This window comes from Rattus norvegicus, chromosome 2 (genome assembly GCF_036323735.1).
Source record: "Rattus norvegicus strain BN/NHsdMcwi chromosome 2, GRCr8, whole genome shotgun sequence".
Taxonomy (NCBI): Eukaryota; Metazoa; Chordata; class Mammalia; order Rodentia; family Muridae; genus Rattus; species Rattus norvegicus.
The window spans coordinates 156,297,775-156,323,788 of record NC_086020.1 but is presented as its reverse complement, the minus strand read 5'-3'; the positions used below and the strand labels follow the sequence as shown (position 1 = coordinate 156,323,788).

The following is a 26,014-nucleotide window of genomic DNA, read 5'->3' as shown; positions in this document are numbered from 1 at the left end:
AAGGAACAGGCCCTCAAGGTCAGCTTTGGCTACAGAGTGGATTCCAGGCCTACTTAACAGGAGTCCATAGAAAGTAGATTTCAAAAATCTGTGAACGAAAAGTCTGTGAACCTCTGTCACTGTGACCCACGGTTGCCCAAAGAAAACTGTAATGATCTCCCAGTGGTAGCCACTAGCTGCACAGGGGCACTGAGCACCGTGTGGCTAGTATGACAGAGGACCTGAGGGACAAACTAACATGTCCACTTGTGGACTACATGGAGCCGTGTCTCTCTAGAAGGACGTCTGGTAAGAACCATTCTTGGATGACACTTCCTACGGGATCAAGACTTAACAGTTTTTCCCAATTGTTCTCAGTAAGTTTTTTACGATCCGGAAACATTAAAGGCTCAAGGAGGGCTCGCAACTCACATGTGTCCCGGGCTGCGGTCAACAGATTCTGTCATGTACTCCATGGTTCGGGGCCTATTAAGGGGAGGAAGGAGCAGAGAGACTATGATCAGGTCGAGTCTCCTGAGCATCAGAGGCAGGCGTCCGACACGCAAGACCCGGGTCCGTGAGCCACCGCCCCGCGCCGCCCTTCCGCCCGCCTCAGCGTCGCCTCCCCGCGTGCAGCCGGCCTCTGCCCTGCACCCACGCACTAGCGCCCACGCGGGCAGCTCGCGGCCTAGGTACAGTGCGGACCCGCTCCCCGCTCTGGCCACTGCTGGCGCAGGAGCCGGATCTCCCCCGAGAGCCTACCAGCACTTACGTGACAGGGCAAAAGACACGAACAGCCGGCAACCTGCTGGCCGGGACGCACCTTCAGTTCCCACAGCGCCACACCACCACCAGGGAGATCTCGCGATAGGAAGACCGGAAATCCCGCGTGTTGAAGGGTGTAGGTGAAGGAGGTGGGTGGGCGGAGTCAAAGGACAAGCGTGCAGAAATGGGCGGGCTCTAGGGAGGGAGCGAGATACTTGAGGCAGGGTGAGCCGATCAGGCTCTGAATAGTGGCTTTATTTCTGTGCTTAGCCCACCCGTTTCACCGCCCCATACCTTTAAAATGCTCTGCTCAGCTCTTGGAGAGATGGCACACTCACTAGTTAAAAGGTACCAGCCAGCCACAAACTTAGTACATATATGTTCATGCAGACAAAACATTCATATACATAAAATAGATGGACCCTTCTAAAAATAAATGGCCACTATAAATGTCACCATGGACAACCTAGGAATATCGAATACTAAACAATTGATAAAAAGAAAAAAGAAAAACTGAAAACTTTCTACTATATTGCAGACACTGTACTTATTTTAATGGTAAGCGAAAAATAAAACGTTTTTCGTTAAATTAAATTATTATTCTTAAAGAAATAATCCGGACATAGTTTTTCTCAGAAGTGGATTCACAAAATAAATGAAACAGAAATAACAGCATCTATGTCAAAAGGAAGAACATTTCTAAGAATTGTTAGGTTTGAGTGTTGAAGGCAGCAGCTTGGTTGTGAGCCACCTTGTGGGTGCTGGGAACTGAAGCCATGTCTTGTAAGCACAAGTGTTCTTAAACTCTGAGCCATCTCTCAAGCCCCAGTGTAGACGTTTTTTTATCTATGGAGTCATCAGAGAGGAAGGAGCCTCAGTTAAGAAAATGCTCCCATAAGATGGAGCTATAAGCAAACCCATAGGGCATTTTCTTAATTAGTGATGGGGGAGGGCCCAGCTGGATTGATATTATCAGTATTAAAGAATCAACACATTAACTTCATTGATGGACTTGAGAGGCTAAAATCACACACAATCATATCAACTAACACAGAAGAGCATTTGACAAAATATAAAACTAATATTACATATATTATATATAAAACTATAAGATATAGTTTATAATATATAACTATAAAATTTAAAATATATGAACAGAGGAAAGTGTCCCTAATTTAATAAAAAATAGTTACAACCTATACTTCCCCTAAAATTAGAAGTAAAAATATGTACTCCGCTACTCGTAGCACGATAGGAGTCCAGTCCACTGCAATAAGACAAGAAAAAGAAATTAAAAGTATGTACATAAAATTTAAATAAGAAAAGAAAACGAAGCTGCCTCCAAAGGCAAATGGCATTTTTGTTTATGTTGGAAATCCCAAGAACAGTTTCTAGAACTAATATGTGAGCTCAACAGGATCTCAAATTACACAAAAAAACGAACGGAAATTGCTTAGGTGTATTTTTATTTATATTTAAGTGTGTCTTTGTGAGTGAGTGTACGCCATATGTGTGCAGGTGCAGAGGGGGGCCAGAAGAGGATGTCAGATGCCCTGGAGCTGGAGTTTCAGGCGGTTTTAAGCTGCCCAACACAGAGGCTGAGAACCAAACTCTGGTCCTATGAAGGAGTAGCTGATGTTCTTAACTGCTGAGCTACCTTTCCAGCTCCATAAAAATCATATGTGTTTTATAAAACACTTACAATAAACATTGAAATTTAACTACAATATAAATTATAGTTACTTTTTTAAAGATACGCCTAATTTCTACTAAAACAGACAAGGTTGTTTATGTTCTCCACTTTTAATATAGTGTTGGGAGTTTTAGCTAGGGCTGTAAGACAAGAGAAATAAAAAAGGCAATACAAATAAGAAAGGGAGAAATTGAAATATTCTTATTTGCAGATGATATGATTCTATACATGAGAGACCTAAGAACTCCAACAGAATCCTTAGAATTGGAGGGCGGGGAGATGGCTGGACCGGTAGGGTGCTTGCCATGCAGGTATGAGGATCTGAGTTTGGATACCCAGCACCCACATAAAGAGAGTGAAGTGGTCTGTAGAGATGGCTCAGTGGTTAAGAGTCCATTCTACTCTTGCAGAAGGCTAGAGTTCAGTGCCCAGCACTCATATTAACAACTTAGCATGGCTTATAACTACAGCTCCAAGGGGATGCGTCTATCTTCTGCAGGCTCCCGCACTCCTGCCAACCATCGCCACTACTCAGGTAAATGAGACAGAGAACTTTTCTAATTAACCCTGCTTTAAGAGGGATGCATCTGGGAGATCGCACTATTCTAGTTTAGACTCGTGACTTTCATTGGACTTCAGGACTCTATGACACTAGAGGTTCTTTGTTCCCCCAGTGAAGAGGGCTTAAATTTGAATTCATCTTATCAAATAGAAGTGGGAGGATTTCCTTTTTGGATTGGCCACGAAGTTCATATTTGAAAGTTACATCTAAGGGATAGTTCATATTTGCCAACTGCTACAAACAAGAGACCAGGCCCTGCCTCTTGCCTGGACAGCATGAGAGAGCTGGCCCCAAGGACAGGAGAGCTGAAGAGCTGGCCCCACCCCTCCCCATCTACAGCACTTGGGATAGTGGCCCCCACCCCTGCCGAGGCAGCACAGTGGAGCTGGCCCTTGTGGTATAGGCATGGGAGAATCAGTTGAAGAATGGGAAAGCTGGCCCTGCCACTTGCCCACTGTCCCTCACCTGGGCAAAGCAGGAGAGCTGGCCCTAATGGCATGGGTGCAGGAGAATTGGTGGGTAAACCAATTGAGCTTCTACCTAGACTCAGATCCAGGGTTTTAAGTTGGCCCACCCCAGCCTCTACCCCATCTATGAACTGCTGGAGCACACAAAGGGGCCAGTCCTGCCAATCTAAAGCTGCAGGTCCTCCACGACTCTGGGCAACAACCGCATATCCGAGAGGAGTCCCAGAAAGGATCCAGTATTGATAGTGTAACAGAAGCCGGATGCCTTGAACTAGACCAATGCCTCATTGCAAAGACCATTTGCAAACAAAGAAGTGTGTGACAAATCATAGCACACTGCCGTTTCCACAGTGAGACGCCTTTTACTTTACTTCATTTTGCATTTTTCTATTTTGTTTATTGTTTATTTTGTTTTGTTTTCTCTTGAGGAGTGGTGCAAGAACGGAGGGCAGATATGAAGGGGACAGGGACGTGAGTGGGATTGGAGTGCATGGTATGAGATTCGCGAAGAATCCACCAAAAGTTTTAAAATCATGTATCTCACAATACCATGGCATCTGTTTGTCTTCCTTCTTTGTCTACGATTGCCAAAACTGCTCAGAACCAATCTGAAGGTTATGTGTCTTATTCCAATCGTTCTTGTACCCGCTAATTCGAGCTTCAGAGCATTTATGTACTTTAAACCCAGATTGGTGTTTGGATTCCTGCAGAGACGGCTCGTGCCTGGGAAGCATCCCCTCCCATGTCTACGCTTTGTGATATTGGATCAAGTGAAGAAAAGGATTAAAGAATGGCTGGAGTCACGATTGCCTTTGTGTTGGAAGTTGTTGCCTTTACTGCAGCAGCTGCAACTGCTGGATAGCCCTGCGTCCACACCTTCAAAATGTACCTTATACTGTAGAATAGCATTCGGATTCAGAAAAATTATGAAGCATCCAAAGACATATAGGTGGTATGCTACATGCTGAAACCGCTGATTTAGAATCGGCTGTGGTTACCTTAGTTGATCAAGTTGTTCACCAACAAAGAGTTCTCAGTAAGATGTGATTGGAATGGGGCTCGGTTCTGTGCATTGCAGTGAGGCCTTTGCTCCCTTGGGATTAGGGGAGAGAACATTTATTAGCTCATGGTAACTCAGGAAGTACTGAAATTACGGTCAGATAGCATCATCGGTTTGCAATATCTGGCAATGGATTGTTGGAGAGTATTGCCGATAGATTGGGGAAGTTAAATTCAATTTAACAATTTAATATTTCAAGCTCCCCCTATGATACAGTGTTAATACTGATTGCTCTCTAGTTTTTGTAAATGTTTTAATGGCCCGGAAGAAAACCTTCTGACATTAAGAAATGACTCAACATGGAGCAGCTGTATTCAACATTATGTTACAAAATATGGCTAAACCAAAAGAGGAGATGAAGGAGATTTGCTGAACAAGGATGCCAGACATCCCTTGAAAACAAGAGGATATTTGCAGAATTTTGGCAGGATGCTGCCTTCACAGTCCAACAGGTACTTCCTCGGCCAGACCTAACATTCTTCACATTTATCTTCTAGGGAAAAAAATCAGTTAATAACATGTAAAAAGGTGCTCTTTGTCCAAGAAAAAAAGGAAGCAAACGTTTTAGATTGAATCTTGCATATTATGTATTTTGTAATGGGAGCTGCAACAGTATAATGTGGTTAAAGACTCTAGGGCTGGAGATATGGCTCAGTGGTCAAGAACACTGATTGCTCTAACAGAGGTCGTGAGTTCAATTCCCAGCAACCACATGGTGGCTCACAACCATCTGGGATCAGATGCTCTCTTCTGGTGTGCTTGACTGAAGATAGTCCAGTGTACATGAGTACACTGTAAATAAACTTTAAAAAAAGAATAAAGACTCTGAGGCTAGAAGAGGGTGTCAAATGTCCCTGGAACTGGAGGTAGAGACAATTGTGAGCCCCCTCCCATGGGCTGATAATGAAACTTAGGTCCCCTGGAAGAAAGGCAATCACTCTTAATTACAGAGCCATTTCTTCAGCCAAACATTGCATATTTTCATCTGAACCTAGCAGATTTTTAATCCGAGGCTTGGTGTTTTTCAGCTGGGTTATATTTGCAGCATTTTCTTAATGGATGATGGGTGATTAAGTTACAGTTATAATATTATCTCTACTGTTGTTTAGGTGATAGGAAAAATACAAAGTTGATTACCTATAGGCTTCATATTTTTCCCTAATTTTCCCTATTTTTCTTTTTCTTTTCAATATTGGGGGAGGGATTTTTATCTTTTATTTATTTTGTGATAATCCTGTATATGTAGACTTACTTTTCTTTGGATTTATTTTTATTTTATATAGATGAGCATATATATAATATATATACATATATACATATATACATATATACATATATACATATATACATATATACATATATACATATATACATATATACATATATACATATATACATATATACATATATACATATATACATATATACATATATACATATATACATATATACATATATACATATATACATATATACATATATACATATATACATATATACATATATACATATATATATATATATATATATACCATGAGCATTCCTGGTGTCTGTGGAGGTCAGAAGAGGGTGCCGGGTCACTTGGAAACAGAGCTACAGATAGTAGAGGGCTGCCATGTGGGTGCTGGGAATGGAACTCAGGCCCCCAGAACAGCAGCCAGCATTCTTTACTGCTCTGTCATTGCTCCAATCCCACCCCTAAATCTTTACTACAGTGCTTTCACATTCTTACAGCTAATACATTTCAGATGATAATTTTTAAAATTTTTTATTTCTAGAAATCCTATTATCTATAAGCATAGAACCCCGGCAATGACCATTCAACTCCAATGGATCGTGTTTTATTTTTATCAATGTATATTTTTCTACAGTGTCTTAGTTATTTTTTGTTCCTGTGATAAGACACCCTGAGCAAAGCAACTTAAAGAAAGAAGAGTATATTTGGGACTTAAAGAGAGTGTGTCCATGACCATCCTGGTAAGAGGGAGGCATGGCATCAGGCAGGTAGACATGGCACTGAGCAGTACATGACAGCTTTCATCATAGTCTACAGATACGAGGCAGAGGGAGCTAAGTGGAAATGTTGCATGCCTTCAGTAACACTTCCTCCAACAAGACCACGCCTCCTAACCTCTCCCAAACAGTTCCACCAACTGGGAGCCAAGCATTTAAGTATAAGTGCCTATGGAGACGATTCCCATTCAAACCATCACCTACAGAATTATGTGTTATTATGACACTTCTACTCATATATGTATAATGTAGGTAGACCATATCTGCTCCCATTACACACCCTTCCTCTTCCTGCTGTAACCTTGTTGCCACCAATCATCCTCCACAGATGAGAAAACGTTACCTACCTGTCATTCTAGGTCCAGCTCATTTTGCTTAACTTGTAAGCTTTAGTTCTTACCCATTTTCCCCACAAATTACATGATTTTTTTTTTTTTGGTTCTTTTTTTCAGAGCTGGGGACCGAACCCTGGGCCTTGCGCTTCCTAGGTAAGCGCTCTACCACTGAGCTAAATCCCCAGCCCACATGATTTTTTTTAATGGCTAAATTATAGTCTATTGTATATACATACATTTTCTCTATCCGTTAGATGGGCATCTAGAATAATTTGTAAAAGTTTCTTTTGTCTGCCTGATGAAATTGTCCTCTAAGAGGCTTACTGCTGAATAAGCTCACCCTAGAAAGTTCTCTCTGAACTCTGGCTGGCTGGTTCAACTCAGCTGTTCTCGCTCAAACTCCTCTCCAAGATGACTGATTTGATGTGATTCTCCCAGCTTCTCACTGAATTTCTCTGCTTGGCCTCAAACTAACGCTAGCAATTTGTTCTGTGTCAGGGTCCAGCCTCAATACAGGATGTGGGTTCTCAACTGGAAGCAGGGATATCTGGGAGGTGCATAATAAACACACACAGACAACATTTTTGAGTATAAGCTGACAGGCAAGCTTCAAGGCTTGAGGTTCGTTCTCTCTCTCTCTCTCTCTCTCTCTCTCTCTCTCTCTCTCTCTCTTAACTTGAGGCTGCATGTATTCTGCACTCTCCTACACACCCTGGGTTTCTCCTATGCACTTTTCTTTTCTCGAACTCCCACACACCTCTGTTCACTCTCCTTTCACTCATACACTACACACACACACACACCCCTCACACACACCACACCACACACACCTCACACACACACACACACACACACACACTTCACTAAATGTGGATGAGGACTATACAGTGCAAGGGTAAGAGCTCCACCCCCCACATCTTCAAATCTAAAAGGCCCAGTGAAACCTCTTGTCAGTGGATGAATCAGTGGATGAATGTCTCTCTTTTAATGGTAGTCATATGACCCATACCACTGTGAGTGTCTCTAGGTTATTGTGAACATTTGCTGTTCTGTAAGAGTATTAATAGAGAAAAAGGGAAAGATTCCTTTGTCTTCCTTCAAGGATTTCTTTCTCCCCCAGGCTGCACTATTATTCTCAGAACTATGGAATAAATATTTTCCTGCCAGCTTGTCACAAGTGATGTATCGTGAAAGTTACAAAATTTTAAATTAAAGTTTGGAGTGGACCATATGTCTATAAGAAAGGCGTTTAAGAAGTGGAGGTAGGAGAATCAAAACTTCAGGGGGCATCCTTTGCTATACAATAGACTTGAGGCCAACCTGATCTACATGGAACTCTGTCTCAAAAAAAAAAAAAAAAAAAAAACAGGGGAAAAAGACCATAAACTAGATGTTTTCTATGGAGTAGTATTTTTCCCACCCTAATCCCTGCTTTTCCCTTGAACTGAATAGCATTTGTAAAACATAATGACAAAAAAAAATGTCATCTCAAAGACATTGCTTTGATAATTAGGAAAGGTGGGAGAAAGAAATATAACTGGAACGGGCTCCATTTGTATTTTTTTTCCATGAACTTTAGTAATTTAACACATGGTTTTCAAATTACACAACACACCAAGTCTAATTCATGGGATTTTGGGGGGTGGGGTTGGGCCTAACATAGGCTTCTTAAAACTTCAGTTAATATTCCCGTCTTCTCATGTTCTTATTTCTAAGCAGGAGAAATAGACTCCAGCTTATTTAACAGAAAAACCTATTGAGAATATAACTTCAGTAGACCCTAGAATCCAAAGGACTGGGAACGTCAGACCAGACTTAGAGTCCTGCAACCAGGAACACTAGGCAAAACATGTGGCTAGGCAGCTCGCAGGCCCAGCGCACACAGGTACCATGCTTTTGTAATACATGGGCAATGGGGCTCACTATAGAAAATAGCCAGCGCTATAACCCTACTCATTGCCCATGCCACTCAGAAATGGAGCCATCCAAGGGTTCTTTGCAGTCCCTGCTTCCTTGCATAATGTTTTCCAATAGTTAATGGGAGACAAATCTAATCTACAGAGAGGAGATGTGATACTGTCAACAGAGGAGAAATGATGATGTCAGCAGAGGGGAGATGATGGTGTTAGCAAAGGGGAGATGACAATGTCAGAAGAAGGGAGATGATGATGTCAGCAGAGGAGAAATGATGATGTCAGCAGAGGGGAAAGGATGATGTCAGCAGAGGAGAAATGATGGATGATGTCAGCAGAGGAGAAATGATGGATGATGTCGGCAGAGGAGAAAGGATGATGTCAGCAGAGGAGAAATGATGATGTCAGCAGAGGGGAAAGGATGATGTCAGCAGAGGAGAAATGATGGATGATGTCAGCAGAGGAGAAATGATGGATGATGTCAGCAGAGGAGAAAGGATGATGTCAGCAGAGGAGAAATGATGATGTCAGCAGAGGAGAAATGATGATGTCAGCAGAGGAGAAAGGATGATGTCAGCAGAGGAGAAATGATGATGTCAGCAGAGGAAAGAGGATCTGAGCAGAGGAAGGTGGTTGGCAAGAAGAGGAAGAGTTGAGTCACCACTTCCTTTTAGCGTGTTCTTGTTAATTTTTAAATAACTTCCTGCTACTCTGGCACTTCTCCCTTTCAAGTTCAGAGTCCCTAAGCAAGCATAATAATTGGCACATTCAGGGCCAAAATTAACACAGTCGGAAGCACTAAGTTAAAAAGTCTAATAGCCGGCTGTTCTTGGTAAATATTTATTAGGCTGCTTTTTAGAGCCCAGTAATGTATCTAATAAATATTTATGAATGTAAAATAGAGAACCATAAATGGCCATGACTGCACTCATCAAATATTTCTTTAAAATTCAAAATTAGCTCCTGAATAGAGTCTGCAAGTGCCTTGAGAAAACCAATTAGAACCTTAATCCCTTCTGTGGAGTGATTTTCCTTCCCTCCTTCATTATGAGGCCTCCGTGTTTGCAGGCCCATCAGCTGCACTGCCAACTGTGACCCCTCTCCAGTAACCTATAATCCATACAACAGCAAGCAATCAAGCAGCTCAGGGAAAATTTGCTTCATTCAACCAATTCTTGGATAAACTCATTAACGTCTTCGGCTTCCGAGAGGATAAGCAGCAGCCGAGGATTTGAGGTTTATTTGTCAGTGCTTGGCATGCACTCAAAGCTTTAATTTCCTATACAAAGAAATGCTTTTAGCTGCAAGATATTTTTTGTGCCTATTTATGGACTTATTCTAAAGTCTTAGCAATTCATTTATCACTTCCTTTAAAATAAGACCCATCCCTGGAAGGGAGGAAGGAAGATCATAAATAATTTTTGAACATACTATATATATTCCAAAAGATTAAACCCTCCAGCTTCACACTCTGACGATGTCTATTGAACATTAAGATGCTTTAGGCATTGAGAACACAAATCTGTTTTCTTTGTGATGTCCTATCCACTTAAAGCTTTGTCTTCCTCATCAATAAAATGGGATTAAACAGCACCAATGTTTGTAACATTGGTAATGGCAGGTAGGAAAATATTTGTAGCTGTAACTGCTAGGATAATGTTTGTAAACTTGTCTGGAACAGTGGTTAACACGGGTCACTATTCAATAAGTCACTATTCATCTTCTGGAATGTAGTATAGAGACAGGGTGACTTTTTACTACACAATTAGATAATCAATGACTAGGAAAGATATTTTTCTTTTTTTAAAACATTCATGAATTTATTTTATGTATATGACCACACTGTCCTTGACACACCAGAAGAGGGCATCATTGGATCCTACTACAGATGGTTGTGAGACACCATGTGGGTGCTGGGAATTGAACTCATGACCTCTAGGAGAGCAGCCAGTGCTCTTAACCAATAAGCCATCTCTGTAGCCTCTGGAAGAAATTTTTCACTCTTTCTACAATTTTTTTAACTTTCGTATGTAGGGATTTCGGTTGATTAGTGGGCTGCAATATTGAGTTGCACCTGCCTCATAACACCTACAAGTAACCTTGGTCTGCCCCCAACACATACACACACACGCACACACCCAGATAGTGTCCCCGTCACATGGAAAGCATGAAAAACCCTTACAGTGGTACAGAGCTGTATACACAGACTTTTACCATCAGCATTGGTAATTTACCTTCATCCTCGATGTGAGCTTGAGCTCAAGCAAGTGAAGCAGCTTAGGTGAAGTCAAATATTATATGATAGCAACCTCCTTCCAACTCAAATTGTGCTCATCCAGACCCCTCTTCTGTCCCAGGAGGTTGCACTGGATCCACCTGTTTTCTCCTCTCCTTTTCTTTTTCTTTCTTTTTTCTCCTTTTTTTCTTTTTCCTTTTCTTCTGTTTTTTTTATCTTTAATAATATTTTCGTGTGGGAAGAGGATTGTCCTCAAACTATAAATCTGGATCTGTGAATTAAATTTACAGCTCTTCCAAGTGTGACCCCCAAAACCATTGGTGACAGACTCTTGCTTTAGCTCCACAAGCATGAAATTCAAGATTATATCTGATCTAAGCTCTGGATCCTAACCTTGGAGAGGTTAAGAGTAACAAACAAAGGACCACCTGAGTGGGTAAAGGCACTTGTCACTAAGCTGACAACCTGAGTACAGTCCCCAGGGACCACATGACAGAAAGAGGAACCGTTTCTTGGAAGTTTCCTCTGACCCTCTCCACATGCACACCATGGAATGCACATGCCATACATCCGTCTGTGTGTGTGTGTGTGTGTGTGTGTTTGTGTGTGTGCATGTATGTGTGTTATAAAAATGTTAAGAGTAATTAACAAAGGGCTGAGAAACTGGCTCAGTCAGTAAAGTGATGCTAGTGCAAGCACTTGAGCTCCATCTGCAACTCCCATGTAAATGCTGGATACATGCATCCCTGTTGTCCTTCTGCTAAAGTGGCAGAGACAAGATGATCATTGGAGTTTCCGAGACAACCAAGTTAGCCAAATTAATGAGCTGATTCAGTGAGTGACTGTCTCAAAAAACAAGGTGTCAAGGGACTGATGAAGCTACCTGACTTTTGGTCTGCATACTCATGAGTACACCATACATATGCGTATGCACACACACACACACACACACACACACACACACACACACATGTGCACCCACCAGACACATGCACACGCACATGCACACATGAATTTATATGTACATGAGGAAGATCATTGAAGAATTTTATTTAGACATGTAGTCATTCACTCTACTCCTATAAAAGTAATATGCACTATGGATAAATACTCTAAAAGAAAGGTAGACCTGCTAAGGAGTGGTTGTCTCCAACAGACATATACCCTAGCAAGGCTTACGTCCTGGGCAGTTTCAGTACTGTGCTTGCAAGGTTAGGTCATTGAACTGTCAGTGAAGCTATGGAAGAGGGTCTGTGCTCGACATTCCTAGTTGTGTGCCTACTGTCATTGCCACCTGAGGAGCCCTAGGATGTGAGTGCCTGAACAGACATGAGCTGCACTACATATTCCCGAATCTCAGACTCCCCTGCACCTTTAGATCTACACCATTTTGTTTTACAGCCAGGAGTGGTGGCACACACCTTTAGTCCTAGAGCTCAGGAGGCAGAGGCAGGTGGAGCTTTGTGGTTTTGAGGTCAGCTTGCTCTACACCATGAGTTTCAGGACAGCCAGCTTACATAAAGAGACCCTGTCTCAAAAATCAAAACAAACAGGCCAAAAAATGTCTTCTTTGATTTACTCAAACGATGGCTTTGTCTCCTATTAAATCCAGGCCCATTGTTCACTTTGCCAAAGTGTACATGCAGAGTAAAGGTCTTCGTAAGTCCTGTGATCTTCAGTTAATGATTAAGATCTGACCCTCCTCTTTTGCACTGAGGATTGAGCCTAAGTCTGGCTCATGCCAGGCAAATGCCCTGCTTTCTGACTCAGGGTTTGTCTGTTTGTTTTTGAACCAGGATCTCAATTCTTTAGCCCATTTTAGATTTCCACAAGTTTTATAACATTTCATTTACCCTTTGAAAATTTTACGCATATACATATACATACACATACACACACACATATATATGTGTGTGTGTATATATATATGTATATATAATGTGCCTCTGGCAATCCATCTCCCACTACTGCAGCACCTCACCAACACATCCCAATCTCAACTCCGTGGCTTCTTTTTCATCTTCTCATTTTTACTATCATTACTTTTGACTCATTGAGTTCAATTAGTGCTACCCACCTATGCACGCATGTGACGTCATCCAATGAGGCACACACACACCCCCCACGCACTCCAAAGAAAAGTGATTGCCGTCAACTGTCAATAGCTCTTTAACTAGGAGTAGGGCCTTGGGAGCCCCTGCTGTATCCACATTGGGATTTTTAACTGGCTAGACCTTGTGAAGGCTTCAGTGAGTACAACATGAATTAGCCAGGCCATGTCCAGAAGACAGCATCCCACAGCGCTTCTGCCCAGCCTCTGGCTCTCCCACTCTTTCCACCCTGTCTTCCTCAATGTTCCGTAAGTCTTAGGTTTGGAGGAGGCAGGTTGACACGCATGTCCCATCTGAGGGTGAGCATTCACAGCTGCCTGTCTCAGCACTCCAGTGTCTGAGTTTACGTCACCGCTACCTGCTGCCAAGAAAAACTTCTCTAACCAAGGCTGAGAACAGCACAGCTATACGGATAGAAGTGTAAACGAACTCAAACTCCATTTTGACTGTTTCTTGTTATAGGTTTGGTTGGTTGTTTGGTTGGTTTTGAGACGAGATTTCTTTGTTTAGTCATGGCTGTCCCGGAACTGGCTCTGTAAAGCAGGCTGGCCTCGAACTTATGAAGATCCATCTGCCTCTGCCTCCTGAGTGCTGAGATTTAAAGTATGTGCTGCCGCCACGCAGCCCCACATTCTGTTTTTTAAAATCACGTGTATATGTGTATGTCTGAATGCCGTGTGTAGATGGGTGCTCGTGTAGACAGAGTGTGGAGTTGCCTGAAGCTGGTGCCACAGTGTGCTAACTGGCACGGGTGCTAGGAATGGAACTCAGTCCTCTGGAAGAGTAAGCAACTCCAAACTGCTTAGTAATCTCTCCAGCCTCGTTTTCACACATCCTTAAGCCAAGGACCAGGAAGCGGCTCCCATGGAGGGAAAGTCTAGGGCAAAACAGGCATGAAAATTTATGAAATGTAAAGTGTGCTGCAGAAGTAAACCTTCCAGAGAGGATCGCTGGGTAGCCATAGCATCTAATGTGCTCCGGATGAAATAGTTTAAGACGCTGTCTGTGGAGGGAGAATGCGTTTGAAACTTGAGTCCCTGGGAATTAATAATCCCTGGAAGCGTTTTTATCTGTAGGATATAATGTCCAGTTAACTCCTCCTCAGCAGAACACCCCCTTTCTGTCTAGTAGACACATATATCTGGTGGACCCTTCACCTTCTCCACCTCTCACTCAGCCATTGATCCAGATCTCGTCACTGAGGCTCTCTTCTGTACTCTATTAGTGCCCAGCAGATTTCTCTTCTCTCCAAGGCTGCAGGTCAAAAGATGAAAATGGACAAGGTGTTCTTGCTTGTTGTTTGTTCTTCCTTGCTCTTCCCCTGTTCCCTGTCCCTTCTCTCTACCCCGCTCCCTCCGTGTGCCCATGGCTGGCCTCCTTTCCTCTCCTCTCCTCTTCTTCTCTCATTAAACCTCTCCATGTGGAAAAAAAATTTAAAAAGGGACAAGATTGGTTCATCTTAGATTTTTTTTAATGTATCCTATCTTCATTTTGTGTGTGTGAGTGAGTGCATTACCTACATGTATGTAAGTGCACCATATATGTACTTGGTACTCTTGGAGGCTGTTGTGTTTTATAAAAAGATAGGGAGAGGGCTGGAGAGACTGCTCTGTGGTTAAGAGCACTGACTGCTCTTCCAGAGGTCCTGATTTTAATTCCAAGCAACCACATGGTAGCTCACAACATCTGTAATGAGATCTGATGCCTTCTTCTGGTGTGTCTGAAGACAGCTACAGTGTACTCATATACATAAAATATAAATAAATTTAAAAAAAAAAGACAAGGAGAGAAGGACTATGTTTGGTGGATGTGTAGTCAGGTATGGGGTAAGGGGTGGGGGTGCCTCTGCAGGCCCGTGCTGAGGCATCCCTTCCCCCAGAGAGACCAGCCACACCATGATGGTATAGTATAGAACAGAGTTTATTCAGGGCATGGGGAAGGGAGTTGAAAGGGTAGTAGAGACAGAGAAAGGGGGAGAGAGAGAGAGAGAGAGAGAGAGAAGAGGAGCGGAGCCAGCCATGAGCACATGGAGAGTGGGGGGAGGGGAATGGGGAAAGAGGGGGAGCATGAAGGCAAGAGAGCAAGAGAGAGGAGGGGCAAGCAGCCCCTTTTATAGTGAGTCAGGTGCACTTGCCTGTTGCCAGGTAACTGTGGGGTGGAGCTTAGACAAAATGCTAACAGAGGCCAGCATAGGAGTTCAGATACACTGTACTAGAATGACAGGTGACTGTAAATTAACACATGAGTGCTGGGAAATCAACAGGTCCTCTGTGAGAGCAGCAGGCAACTTAACCTCTGAGCCTTCTCTCTAGTCCTTGTCAATAACACAGATTAAACTCAAACAACATGTGAATAACAAAAGCTGACAAAACCTGCTTTAATTGCCACCATAGACATGGACACCCAAGTTTAACAAAATCAACACAAACGTTCTAGAACATTCAAGGAGTCATTGGAAATTCACAACAAAGAGTACTATGCATTAAAATAGTCTAGAAGTATTACTGTTTACAAGCTTGTGCATCCTGCACGGTCCTTTATACACACCTTTTCTTTTGCTTCTGGGAAGTCTAGTTAGCAACGTGTCTAGTCACAGTGACACAGTGATTCTCTGTAACAGCCCTGTATTGAGTGCATGGGTTGCGTGGCTTGGGGTCCATAATTGTGATTGGGGGCATCAAGGTAGTGGAGAAAGAACAGGCAAAGTCAAGGCCAGAGGTTCCCACAACCCGGAATCTCAGCATGTTCATCCGGTACGGCGCAGGGGTAGGAGGCTCAGTACAAGTGGGAGTCTCAGCCTACGAACATCCCGGAAGAGGAAACAGCAGTAGCTAGTCTTTGCACACACTATTCAGTCATAATCATAATCACTCATACTCGGACTTCAGAGGAGAGATTTGCCATCCCTCTTGAGCCTGCCCTGTAAGGCAGCCAGCTTTGTCAATGTCTGTGAGTTTGTGGCCTTGAAGTCCTCACATGGCTGTGCCCATGGGAACAATACACATTCACATTCAGGATTTCAGTCTCTCAGGGTTCCCTCCACTGGAGCGGTGCGGGGTTGGGGTATAACACACTGGCCAGAGAGAAGACGGAAGTGGACTCAGAGGACAACTTTTGAGGGTTGAATTTAGGTTGTCAGGTTTGCTTGTGGGGTAATGAACAGTTTTACTACCTCTGTAGAGAAGCTCCTTGTTTCCCCTTAGTCCTATCTTTTCTGTAGTTCTCAGAACCACAAAATGAATAAGTAAATTTGGTACCCAAGTAGCTTAAACACAATGTTCAGGGTTTGCTATGGCACATATAATTCCATCGCAATGTTCTTCCCAAGTATCGGTAGGCTTACTCCTCAGAGAATCGCTCCAAACAAGACCCCAGGCCCCGGAGAGTAAGTGCCACATCTCCCTATCCCCATCAACTGCACAGTGTTTCTTGAGCTCATTGAGGGTAGACATTATAAACATGTCTAGCTTCCTTTTATAGACACGTACCATAGCTCTCCTGAGGATTTGCAAAGTATTTCTTTCCTTAACGTTAAAATAATTTCTTTCATAAAGTAGATCTGGGGACTAGTCACTGGGATAAGTGAGGAGAGCGTTGCTACTCTTGCAGGGGACCTGGGTCTGGTTCCCAGCACCCATAAGACAGCTCACAGCTGTCTGTAACTCCAGTCTAAGGGGACATGATAATCTCTCTCAGCCTCCATGAGTGCCAAGCTTGCACATGGCACACACGGTAGACATATATACACGAAGGTAAAGCACTCAGGCACATAAAACCATAAATAAATCTAAAAATAGTAGGACATTTCTCCCAAGCAGTGGAGTGTTTTTTATTTTTGTTTTGTTTTGTTTTTTAAGATTAATGTATATGAGTACACCCTTGCTGTCTTCAGACACACCAGAAGAGGGCATCGGATCCCATTGCAGATGGCTGTGAGCCACCATGTGGTGGCTGGGAATTGAACTCAGGACCCCTGGAAGAGCACTCAGTGCTCTTAACCTCTGAGCTGTCTCTCCAGCCCAGAAAAACATTTTTAAGGTAGATTTTGATAACACCAGATTCTGATTGGCTACAGGATATCAATATTTACTTATATGATTACCAGAAAAGGTAGACGGAGCCACAGATACTGTTTTTTTTAATTCAATATTCTTTTCTTTTTTTAAACTCATCTATTTGTGTGGGGCCACTGTGTGACCTTCTGGAATTGAACTCGGCTCCTCGATCTTGGCAGCAAGTGCCTTTACCCCGTGAGCCGTCACTCTAACACGACAAATACTATTTTTGAATAGAGAAAGCCTCAGATTTTGATGAAAGGACAACTTATGAGATGATCTTTTTATAGGACAATGCATCTTGAAGCAATTAAACCAAAATTCTTTCAAGAATAGATAATCTTGGAGCCTGGAGAGTTGGCTCGGCATTTGAGAGATCTTGGTGCTTTTGCACAGGACCCAGGTTTGATGCCCAGTACCCATATGGTGGATTGTAACCTTTGTAACTCTAGTCCCAGGGGACTTTAACACTCGTTTCTGGTCTCCTTGGTACCAGGCATTCATACTGTGCATTTACATACATGTAGCTCGAGCACGCATGCACATAAAATAATAGAATAAATATATCTAATAGGATATTTAAAAAAATAATCTGTGAAGAACATAATTCCTAATTTTATTACTGGTCCTGTTGTTCATAGCAAAGGCAGCAGCTTCCCATCACAAATGAACATATGCAGCCCTTTATAGAACAAAGAACTTTATCAAACACAGGTTCTCTTTGGATTTGATTGTAAGGAGAACCTAACCTTCCACAAGGGGGCGTCTTTACACCATTTGGTCTCTGGGAAAAACCAAACCACCCTTTTCTTTGCATTCTAACCGGTTACACCTGGAGAGAACTCGGCAATATATGAAGTGAAATAAGTGACCCAGAAAAACAAATAGCACATATTCCTGACACACGCACATCCTAGTTTCTAACTCTTAGGCGTGTGTATTTATGGGGGAGTGGGTGAGGTCATGGAACTAGAAAGAGGCCCAGAAGAGGGAAGGAAAGAGTTGTAAGGAGTAAGGGCAGGAGAATAATGGAACGAATATGGCTTAAAAGTGAAGGGGCAATACTGGAGGTAGAAGGATTTAAACACAGATGAAGGTCAGGGAAATGGTCTGCGGTTAAACAAAGCATGTATACATGAAAATTCCATAGGGAAGCCTATCACTCTAATTATATGCTAATTAGAAACCAATAGCAACAAACCCCTAGCAACTACGTGTAAACAATCCAGAAAATAAGATTAAGGTGACAACTGAGAAAGAGATGGCACAGAAGGTGTGCTTCTGGATGTGTTTAGGGTTAGGGTTAGGCTAGGGCTAGAGCATCCCTAAGGACTGTTCTGCTCTAAATGCAATCAGCAGAAGATATCAGACAAATGCAAATTAAGGACTGTTCTAACTTTGTTTTTAAAAGAAGTTATTTTCTCAAAAATCTAAGTCAGAATACTCGATAAAAGCCAAGAAAACTTTTCATATCCACACCAAAGAAACCCATGACAACTAAATAACATACTACTTCATCCTAGTGGGGGATCTTGTGCTGGGAAGGGAAGGAGGGCAAAGCTATAGAAGTCATCATTGGGCCAATTAGCAAGAAAAAAGGATTGGTGGGAAGTCTGCTGCAGTGTTTGTCTGAAAGTCTTAACCCTGTTCTCAGTAAATACAACTAAAACTATTAGGGCAAAATTATTACATATGGTAGGGGTAGAAAACAGTTCGCAAATAGTGCATTCTTCATATATATAAAGAAAGAGTCCAGTTATACGCCCTGATCATGCCCCATCTCATCTGATCTTGGAAGTTAAGCAGGGCTGCATCTGAATTGAAAATTGAAGGTGGATAGGAATGGGGGGCGGGGGGTGGAAGAAACGAAAAGCTATTGGGTTTCAGAAAATGGAGCCTAACAGTACAGCGCTTGCCACTGTGAACACTCAGAACCAGGGTCTATCTCACCTTCTCCTATCCTGTCCGCGTCTCTGGCATCTTTTCCTTTCCCCAAGCATGAGAGTGTGATTTTCCTGATGTTTCCAAAGCTACTTAAAAGCTGCATCTTCCACAAGAGTAATTTACAAGGAGACCGGAGCTGACCGCACACTGCCTAGGACTCAGGCGACCTTTGTCTAGGACCATTGCCTATGCTTCGGTTCTATTTACCTCCTTTATAGTTCAACCCTCCTCTACAATTGCTACAAGCTTCGCAGCTCTGTTCCCTGTACGTTTAAGCTGCAACCGCCTGGGCCGTCTATGAGTTTCCGCAGTTTGACTATTGTACAATTGCAATTAAATGTACCTTTTCTCCTATTAAGCTGTGTATTGTACATTTGTTCTATGGGCTCAGGTCGTTAGGCCCCAGGGTCTAGATTACTTTAAACTGAGAGTTTTTGAATTACAGAGACGCAGAAAGATCTTTAGCTTTCTGGAACTAGCAATTTCAGTAAAGCCAAGCTTTCTCTCAACTTCCTTGAAATGCATTTCCTGATTTCTTCGGGGAAGCACAAAGTCAGCAGCTGTAAACCTCTCTCTAGGGGAGTTTCCAAACAGGAAGGGAAACTGAATTTGCATCAGGCTGAAAGAACCCGATAGAACTGTGTAGATGTGATGACCGGAGCCCTGCAAAGACCAGTCTTGCTCCAACTGGCTGAGTATTTCCAGACATAAAAATAAAACCTGTCTTTACTTCTGTTTAATCACCGGTCAGGTATACTCCAGGCACAATCACTTAGGTTAAACTGTGTGTGTGTGTGTGTGTGTGTGTGTGTGTGTGTGTGTGTGTGTGTGTGTGTGTTGTAGACAGGGAATGACTACATTCCTCATATTTCTCCTTTTCTTCTCTGTGCAGGCTGTACTTATCCTATTACGATGGCTATTGCCTTCTTAGGGGACAAATATTGAGACCACTGTTAGACACACAGTCTATTGTTGACTGAAACGTCATTATGTGGGTGCATGACTGGACTCATAGCCCAAGATAGAAGATGTTTATTGACATTTTAAGGAAGACGAAGAAAAGAACAGGCCTTATCTCTCCCCTGATGAGATTCACTTGTGTCCCAAGGAGCTAGAGCAGGGGCTATGGTCATTTCTGTTTCCCAGGACATTTCAGAGGGAAAAGGACAGACATTTTGTAGCAGCTAAGGACTTCATCTTTGGTCTGAGGCCAGATCTTTGAGCAAACTGAGGCTGATAAGACAATACCAGAAATTGCATAAATTCGAAAGACCCCTTGCGATTCTATCACACCTTCGGAGGCCCAAGCTCTCAAGAGTAAATTGTGGCCTTTGCCTTTAAGAGCACCCTTCCCTTTGTAGACAGGTTTTCAGCCTAAAATACTACAATTTTGAAGACTTCTGGCTGTCTTGACGTTTTCTAACAATTTCCCTATGAGGGCGGTATGCGCCTCAGCTCTCCTCACTTTCTATGTATGATGTATATGAAGGGTTGATGTTCATGAAGGGTGGGACTAAATGATAATGGGACGGGGCAAACAACCAAACCGAGAGCTAGCAATTGTTAAGTCTGAACCCTGGAACAGCTACTGAGGTGCCTAGTTAACCTGTCAGAGCTGGCCTAGTCTCCAGGTTCTCCCAGCCTGCCCCAGTCCTCTACCCTGAACACTCCAGCCTAGGCGCTCCTCCCTATGCAATCCAGATGTTTTGGTTATCTGCCCTTTTTCATGCCTTTGGCCTCTTGACTCCTGCACCAGCTTTGTGCCCCTTTGCTTTTCCTTCCCCTCCCCTTCTCCCAACATGGCCCAGCTCAGCCTGGTCATATCCACTCTGGACTCTCCCAGATATGTCTGCCTCTGGCTATGTCTCCCTTTTATCTAGAATAAACTTTTCTCCACCACATTTAGGAGCAGTCATGTCCTTTCCTTTCCTTTTTATTTCTCCTTCTTCCCTCTATTTTCATTCAGCAATAGCCTTATTGCTAAAACCTTGCAGTGACTCCACAGGATAGAGTTCCCACAGGACATCTCTCTCTGATCAGGCTCTGGTTTCTGCTGTGGTTTCTTGCCCCCTTTCTGACTCCATATTCTTGACTCCAGACTCTGGACTCCATTCCCCACCCTCTTCCCTCCTCTCCCAGGCTCTGGGACAGCAAACGCAGTCCCAGCCCCCAGCACTTTCAGTCCTATTCTGTAACTATGGGCATGACTCTTTCTTCTCCAGCACTGCATGTAGGGTAGGTTAGAGAGAAGCATTCACATTATCGATAAAAACTAGACCATCCTCACCTCTTCGTTCCCCTTAGGAAGCAGAATGAGCTATAGCCAGTTTGGGGATTATCTTGGGATTTGTTTCTTCTTCCTTAAACCTTCTCAGATAATCCATTTTTGTTTATATTTTATCTAAAAATTTAGATATGAGCAAGTGGTAAGAACATTGCTACACCAGAGGTTAAAATGGGATTTAGTGCTCTGTAGCCATGGGACTTTAAAGTGCACTGCCTGTAGCTAGCTGGGTTTTAAATGGGCATTGATAAACATAGTCAAGGTTGAGTTTTAACTTAAACACAGGGTTCTAATTTTTCTTGTTATCTACAAAACTTACGTACCAAGAAGCACAGAGATAGAGTTGCAGACAGCGACTGTGTGCTTCCTGAAGTAGATATTAGCCATTGACAGCATAAACATAAAACAGTCTTCCCTGCTGTCACTACTACAGGTATAAAATGACTGCCCGTCCCCTGACAGAACATGCTGCCGAAATACCACAGGAATTATTAGACTCTTCCTCCCTCTCTGCAAAAACAGATCATAGAATTTTCAAGGCCAGGAGAGGTTGGTTCTGACTCACTCGTGACCCATGGAACACTATCACTAGACATTGTCCATCCATCTGTCAGAAGCTTCTTCTTGGTTTTAAGAGATTCACTTTACGTTCCTTCAAAATGGGATTTACTGTGATAAACTATGGGGACTTTTGAAGTTGGAGTAAATGTATTTCGTATTATGCTATGGCTATGTATGCCCCCAGAGACTCATGTGTTTGAACAAGCCTATGGGGGGAAGGCAGTGAGTAGAGGTGGTTTCAGTAAGCTTGGCTATGGGAAGTGGCTCTTTTAGGAGGTGTGGCTGCATCACAGCACAGCAAAGTACAAAGGACCTAGGCCATATACATTCAGAGACAAGCTCATGGGGTGGCTTCACTTTATAATTCCTGAGAAAACCAGTCCACTCCACAAAGTCATATTAAGTGTTCAAGGGGACACTGAGGCAGATTGTCTTCTAGGTAAGCAGTTTCCTAGAATTATTGACACCATAGATAGTAGCACGGCTGGGCTCCCTGAGAGAGTTCAGGCCTGTGAGGCAGAGTGAGGGTCCCTTTTCAGTTTTAGAGGCAGAGAGAGGGGTCCTATGTCAGGTGCTTCATCAGTAGCCCACCGCTCTCACATTCCTAGGCTACAGCAAGAGGGCAAAACTTTAGTCCTTTAGTTAATACGTGTCCACCACTCTGGCTGTGCCAGCTGTAACCTCTTGTCTTAGGATTTCATGGTGTAGAGACACTGTAGCCAAGGCAACTTTTAGAAGGGACATTTATTAGGGCTGGCTTACAGTTTCAGAGGTTGAGTCCATCATCATCGTAGTGAGAAGCATGGCAGCGTCCAGGGAGAAGAAGCTGAGAGCTCAACACCTTGATCAAAAGGTAGGCGGAAGGTGATTCTCTTCCACAGGCAGCCTGGAGGAGAGTCTCATCCACACTGGGAGCCTGACCACTAAGAGACCTCCAAGCCCATCTACACAGTAACACACTTCCTCCACCAAGGTCACGTCTATTCCAACAAGGCCTCACCTCCTAAAAGTGCCACTTCCCATGAGCCAAGCTTATTGAAACCACCTCATTCTACTCCCTGCCCTTCCCCCATAGGCTTGTTCAAACACATGAGTCTATGGGGGCATACATAGCCATAGCATAATACGAAATACATTTACTCCAACTTCAAAAGTCCCCATAGTTTATCAGCCTCAACAATGTTAAAAGTCCAACATTCAAAGTCTCTTCTAAGATTCATGCAAGCTCTTAACTGTAATCTGACATAAAATTAAAATAAAAAAGCAGATCACATACATCCTACATCACAAGGATATATAATCCATTCCAAAACATCATAGCGAGAAATTATTGGACCAAAGCAAGGCAGAAAACCAACTGGGCAAACTCCGACCTCTGTATTTCCGTGTCTGGTGTTAAAGATCTCTTCAGACACCCAGCTCCTTTCATTTTTGTTGACTGCAGCAACGTCTTTCCTCTGGGCTGGTTCCTTGTTAGGCGCTTTCCTCAGCAGGTATCCCAGGGCTCTGGCCTCTCTAACATCTAAGGGTCTCCAAAATAGCTTCAACTTCACAGCTTCGTGTTCCAATATCTGGGATCCACACACAATCTTCTGGACTCCTCCAAAGGTTTGGGTCACTTCTCCAGCTCTGCCCTCTGTAGCACTCGAGGCTCTGGTTGACTCTACTCCACTGCTGCTGCTATTCTTGGTGGTCATACCATGGTACTGGCATCTCTAATATGCCGGGGTCCTCCAACAACTTCTCGTAAGTTCTCTTCATGGTGCCAAGCCTCAAGTCCTTTGCATGACCCCTTCAGTCCTGAGCCTTCAACTGCAACTGAAGCTGTACCTTCACCAATGGCATTTTATGGCCTCTCACAGTGCCAAGCTTCAGCTGTTCTTCATGACCCTTTCATGCCTTCAAAACCTGGGTTATTTCTACATATTACCAAGCCTATCTCTGGAACACAGCTTCTTTGTGCTCTCAGGAAACACTTCCCAGAAGATTTCACCTCAGTGATGTTGGTCTCTTCTTAATCACTGCTGATTTCTTAGCTCCAGCTAACCAGCATCAATTGTCCCGGTAACTGCTGGTGTTCTTGACTCTAAGGCCAGAGCCACACGACTGAAGCTGCCGTGTTCTGCTGCTTTCTACGGCTGGAAATGGCCCTCTTGTACATCATCACCAGCTTTGTTTCTCAACTCCTTCACTGACTAAGCTTGACTGTCCTGTAGACTGACCTTGAGCTCAAAGATCTGCATGCCTCCATCTCCTGAGTACTGGAATTAAAGGTGTGTATCACAGCTGGACCTAAGCTTTTCTTTAGCTTTTCACAAGATCTTTATACATTCTGGATTGTAGTTCATTCCAGATCTAGTCAGGCTGACAACCAAGAACAGCAATCACACCCCTTATTGCTTAGGATCTTGATAAATGTCCTTCGAGGAAGTGAAAATTACAGACTCCAGCTAGCTAGACTCTCATTACAATACCTGATATTTTCCAGTGTCTTGGTGAAGATTTCTATTGCAGGGAAGAGACACACGAGGACCACAACAACTCTTATAAAGAACATTTAGTTGGGGACTGGATTATATTTTCAGAGGTTTAGTCCATTATCATCATGAACCATGGCAGCATCCAGGCAGGCATAAAACTGGAGAAAGAGCCGAGAGCTCTACATCTGGATCATCAGGCAGCAGGAGGTGATAATGGCACTGGGACTGGCTTGCGCATTTGAAACCTCAAAGCCCATGTCCAGTGACACACCTTCTCCAACGTGGTATGTCCACATCTACTCAAACAAGGCCATATCTCCTTCTAGTGACACCCCCTGAGGACCAAGCATTCGAATGTATGACCCTCTGGGGCCACAAAACACCACACCCAGGAACAGTGGGAACTGCTGAACCAGCTGGGAAAAAGCAAGTGAGCATGGTCCAAGTAGCCCTTTGCCAAGATCCAACAGCACTTCCATAACCTAATTCCTTCTGTTACGCTCCATCTTTTATAGATTCCACTCTCAACACTGCCAGGCTAGGGACCAAGCTTCCAACATGTATTCAAACCATAGCCCAGTCATATCAACTGCTAAAGAAATCCCCATTGGGGAAAACTCGATCCGTTCCTTCCCAAAGCTGTCTGATGACAGGGCGGGGGTGGGCCGTGGGGGACGGGGGATCTTAACATTTAAAATAGGAGAAAATGACACCTTGGAACCTACGGAGGTCTGCTGAGAAAGGATGCCTGAAAAGTAAGTCTGAGCCAGGTATGGTACCACAAGCACTTGGAAGGCAGAGGCAGGAAGATCTCTGAGGCCAGCCTGATCTACAGATGGAGTTCCAGGCAAGCTAGGGCTACATAGAGAAACCCTGTCCCCCAAAACCAAAACGACAAAAAGAGCAAGTGTGTGTGACGGGCTGTGTAATGCAAGGCCATGCTTACTGGCTATAACTAGGGTGTTCAGAAGCAGAGAGAGCCTACCGCACTTTTAAAAACCTACCTGTTTATGTACACAAAGCAAAAACCTTGGCTCCTGGTTGCAGACTGGACAAACCAGAGGAATCAGGAGAAAGGTCAATTGGGCCCATGGAAACAGTGGCACAGTTTGTGCCAAATTCCAAAACAATCTTCTTGCCAATGTCACTGGACACAGGATCTCAAAAGCTTTGCCGAAATGTCCATCAACAAAAGTGCTTTAGATGTGTGTTCTTGTGGAGAAAACAGACACGAAATCATGTGAAAGCTCAGGGCTCAGATTGCAATACTGAGCAGAAAGGAGTTAATTATGTGACTGCACCAAATTGATTTCCTAGGGCAGCCAAAGCAAAGTAACATAGACTAGGCAACTTAAGCAACAGAACTGTATTTTCTCACAGCTCCAAGGTATAGAAGTCCAAGGTCAAGGAGTCCCCAGGCTCGGTCTGCAGAGACTTCTCTCCTTGGCTTGCAGATGACCTCTTCCTCAATGGGTACTTACATGATCTTTCTTCTCTTGGTATGGGTTCATCCATTTCCCCTACTCCTTTGTCCTCCCCTTTCTCCTTCTCTCTCT

General features: G+C 43.4%; 1 protein-coding gene across 6 annotated transcripts in view; it reads right to left on the bottom strand.

Moving 5' to 3' along the window:
• Positions 1-26,014, bottom strand: part of Nmd3 (NMD3 ribosome export adaptor) — a 62,622-nt gene that overhangs the window by 24,606 nt on the left and 12,002 nt on the right. Inside the window, exons 2-3 of one of the 6 annotated variants that reach the window (XM_063281803.1) lie at positions 803-939; positions 412-465 (exon numbers count right to left, since the gene is read on the bottom strand). In XM_063281803.1, coding sequence (XP_063137873.1) covers positions 412-455 — 44 coding nt within the window. In that variant the 5' untranslated portion in view covers positions 456-465; positions 803-939. Of the gene's footprint in view, positions 1-411; positions 466-751; positions 1,253-26,014 lie in introns of those variants that run through there. The other 5 variants (XM_063281802.1, XM_039102292.2, NM_001107682.2 and 2 more) reach the window with 5 other exon arrangements.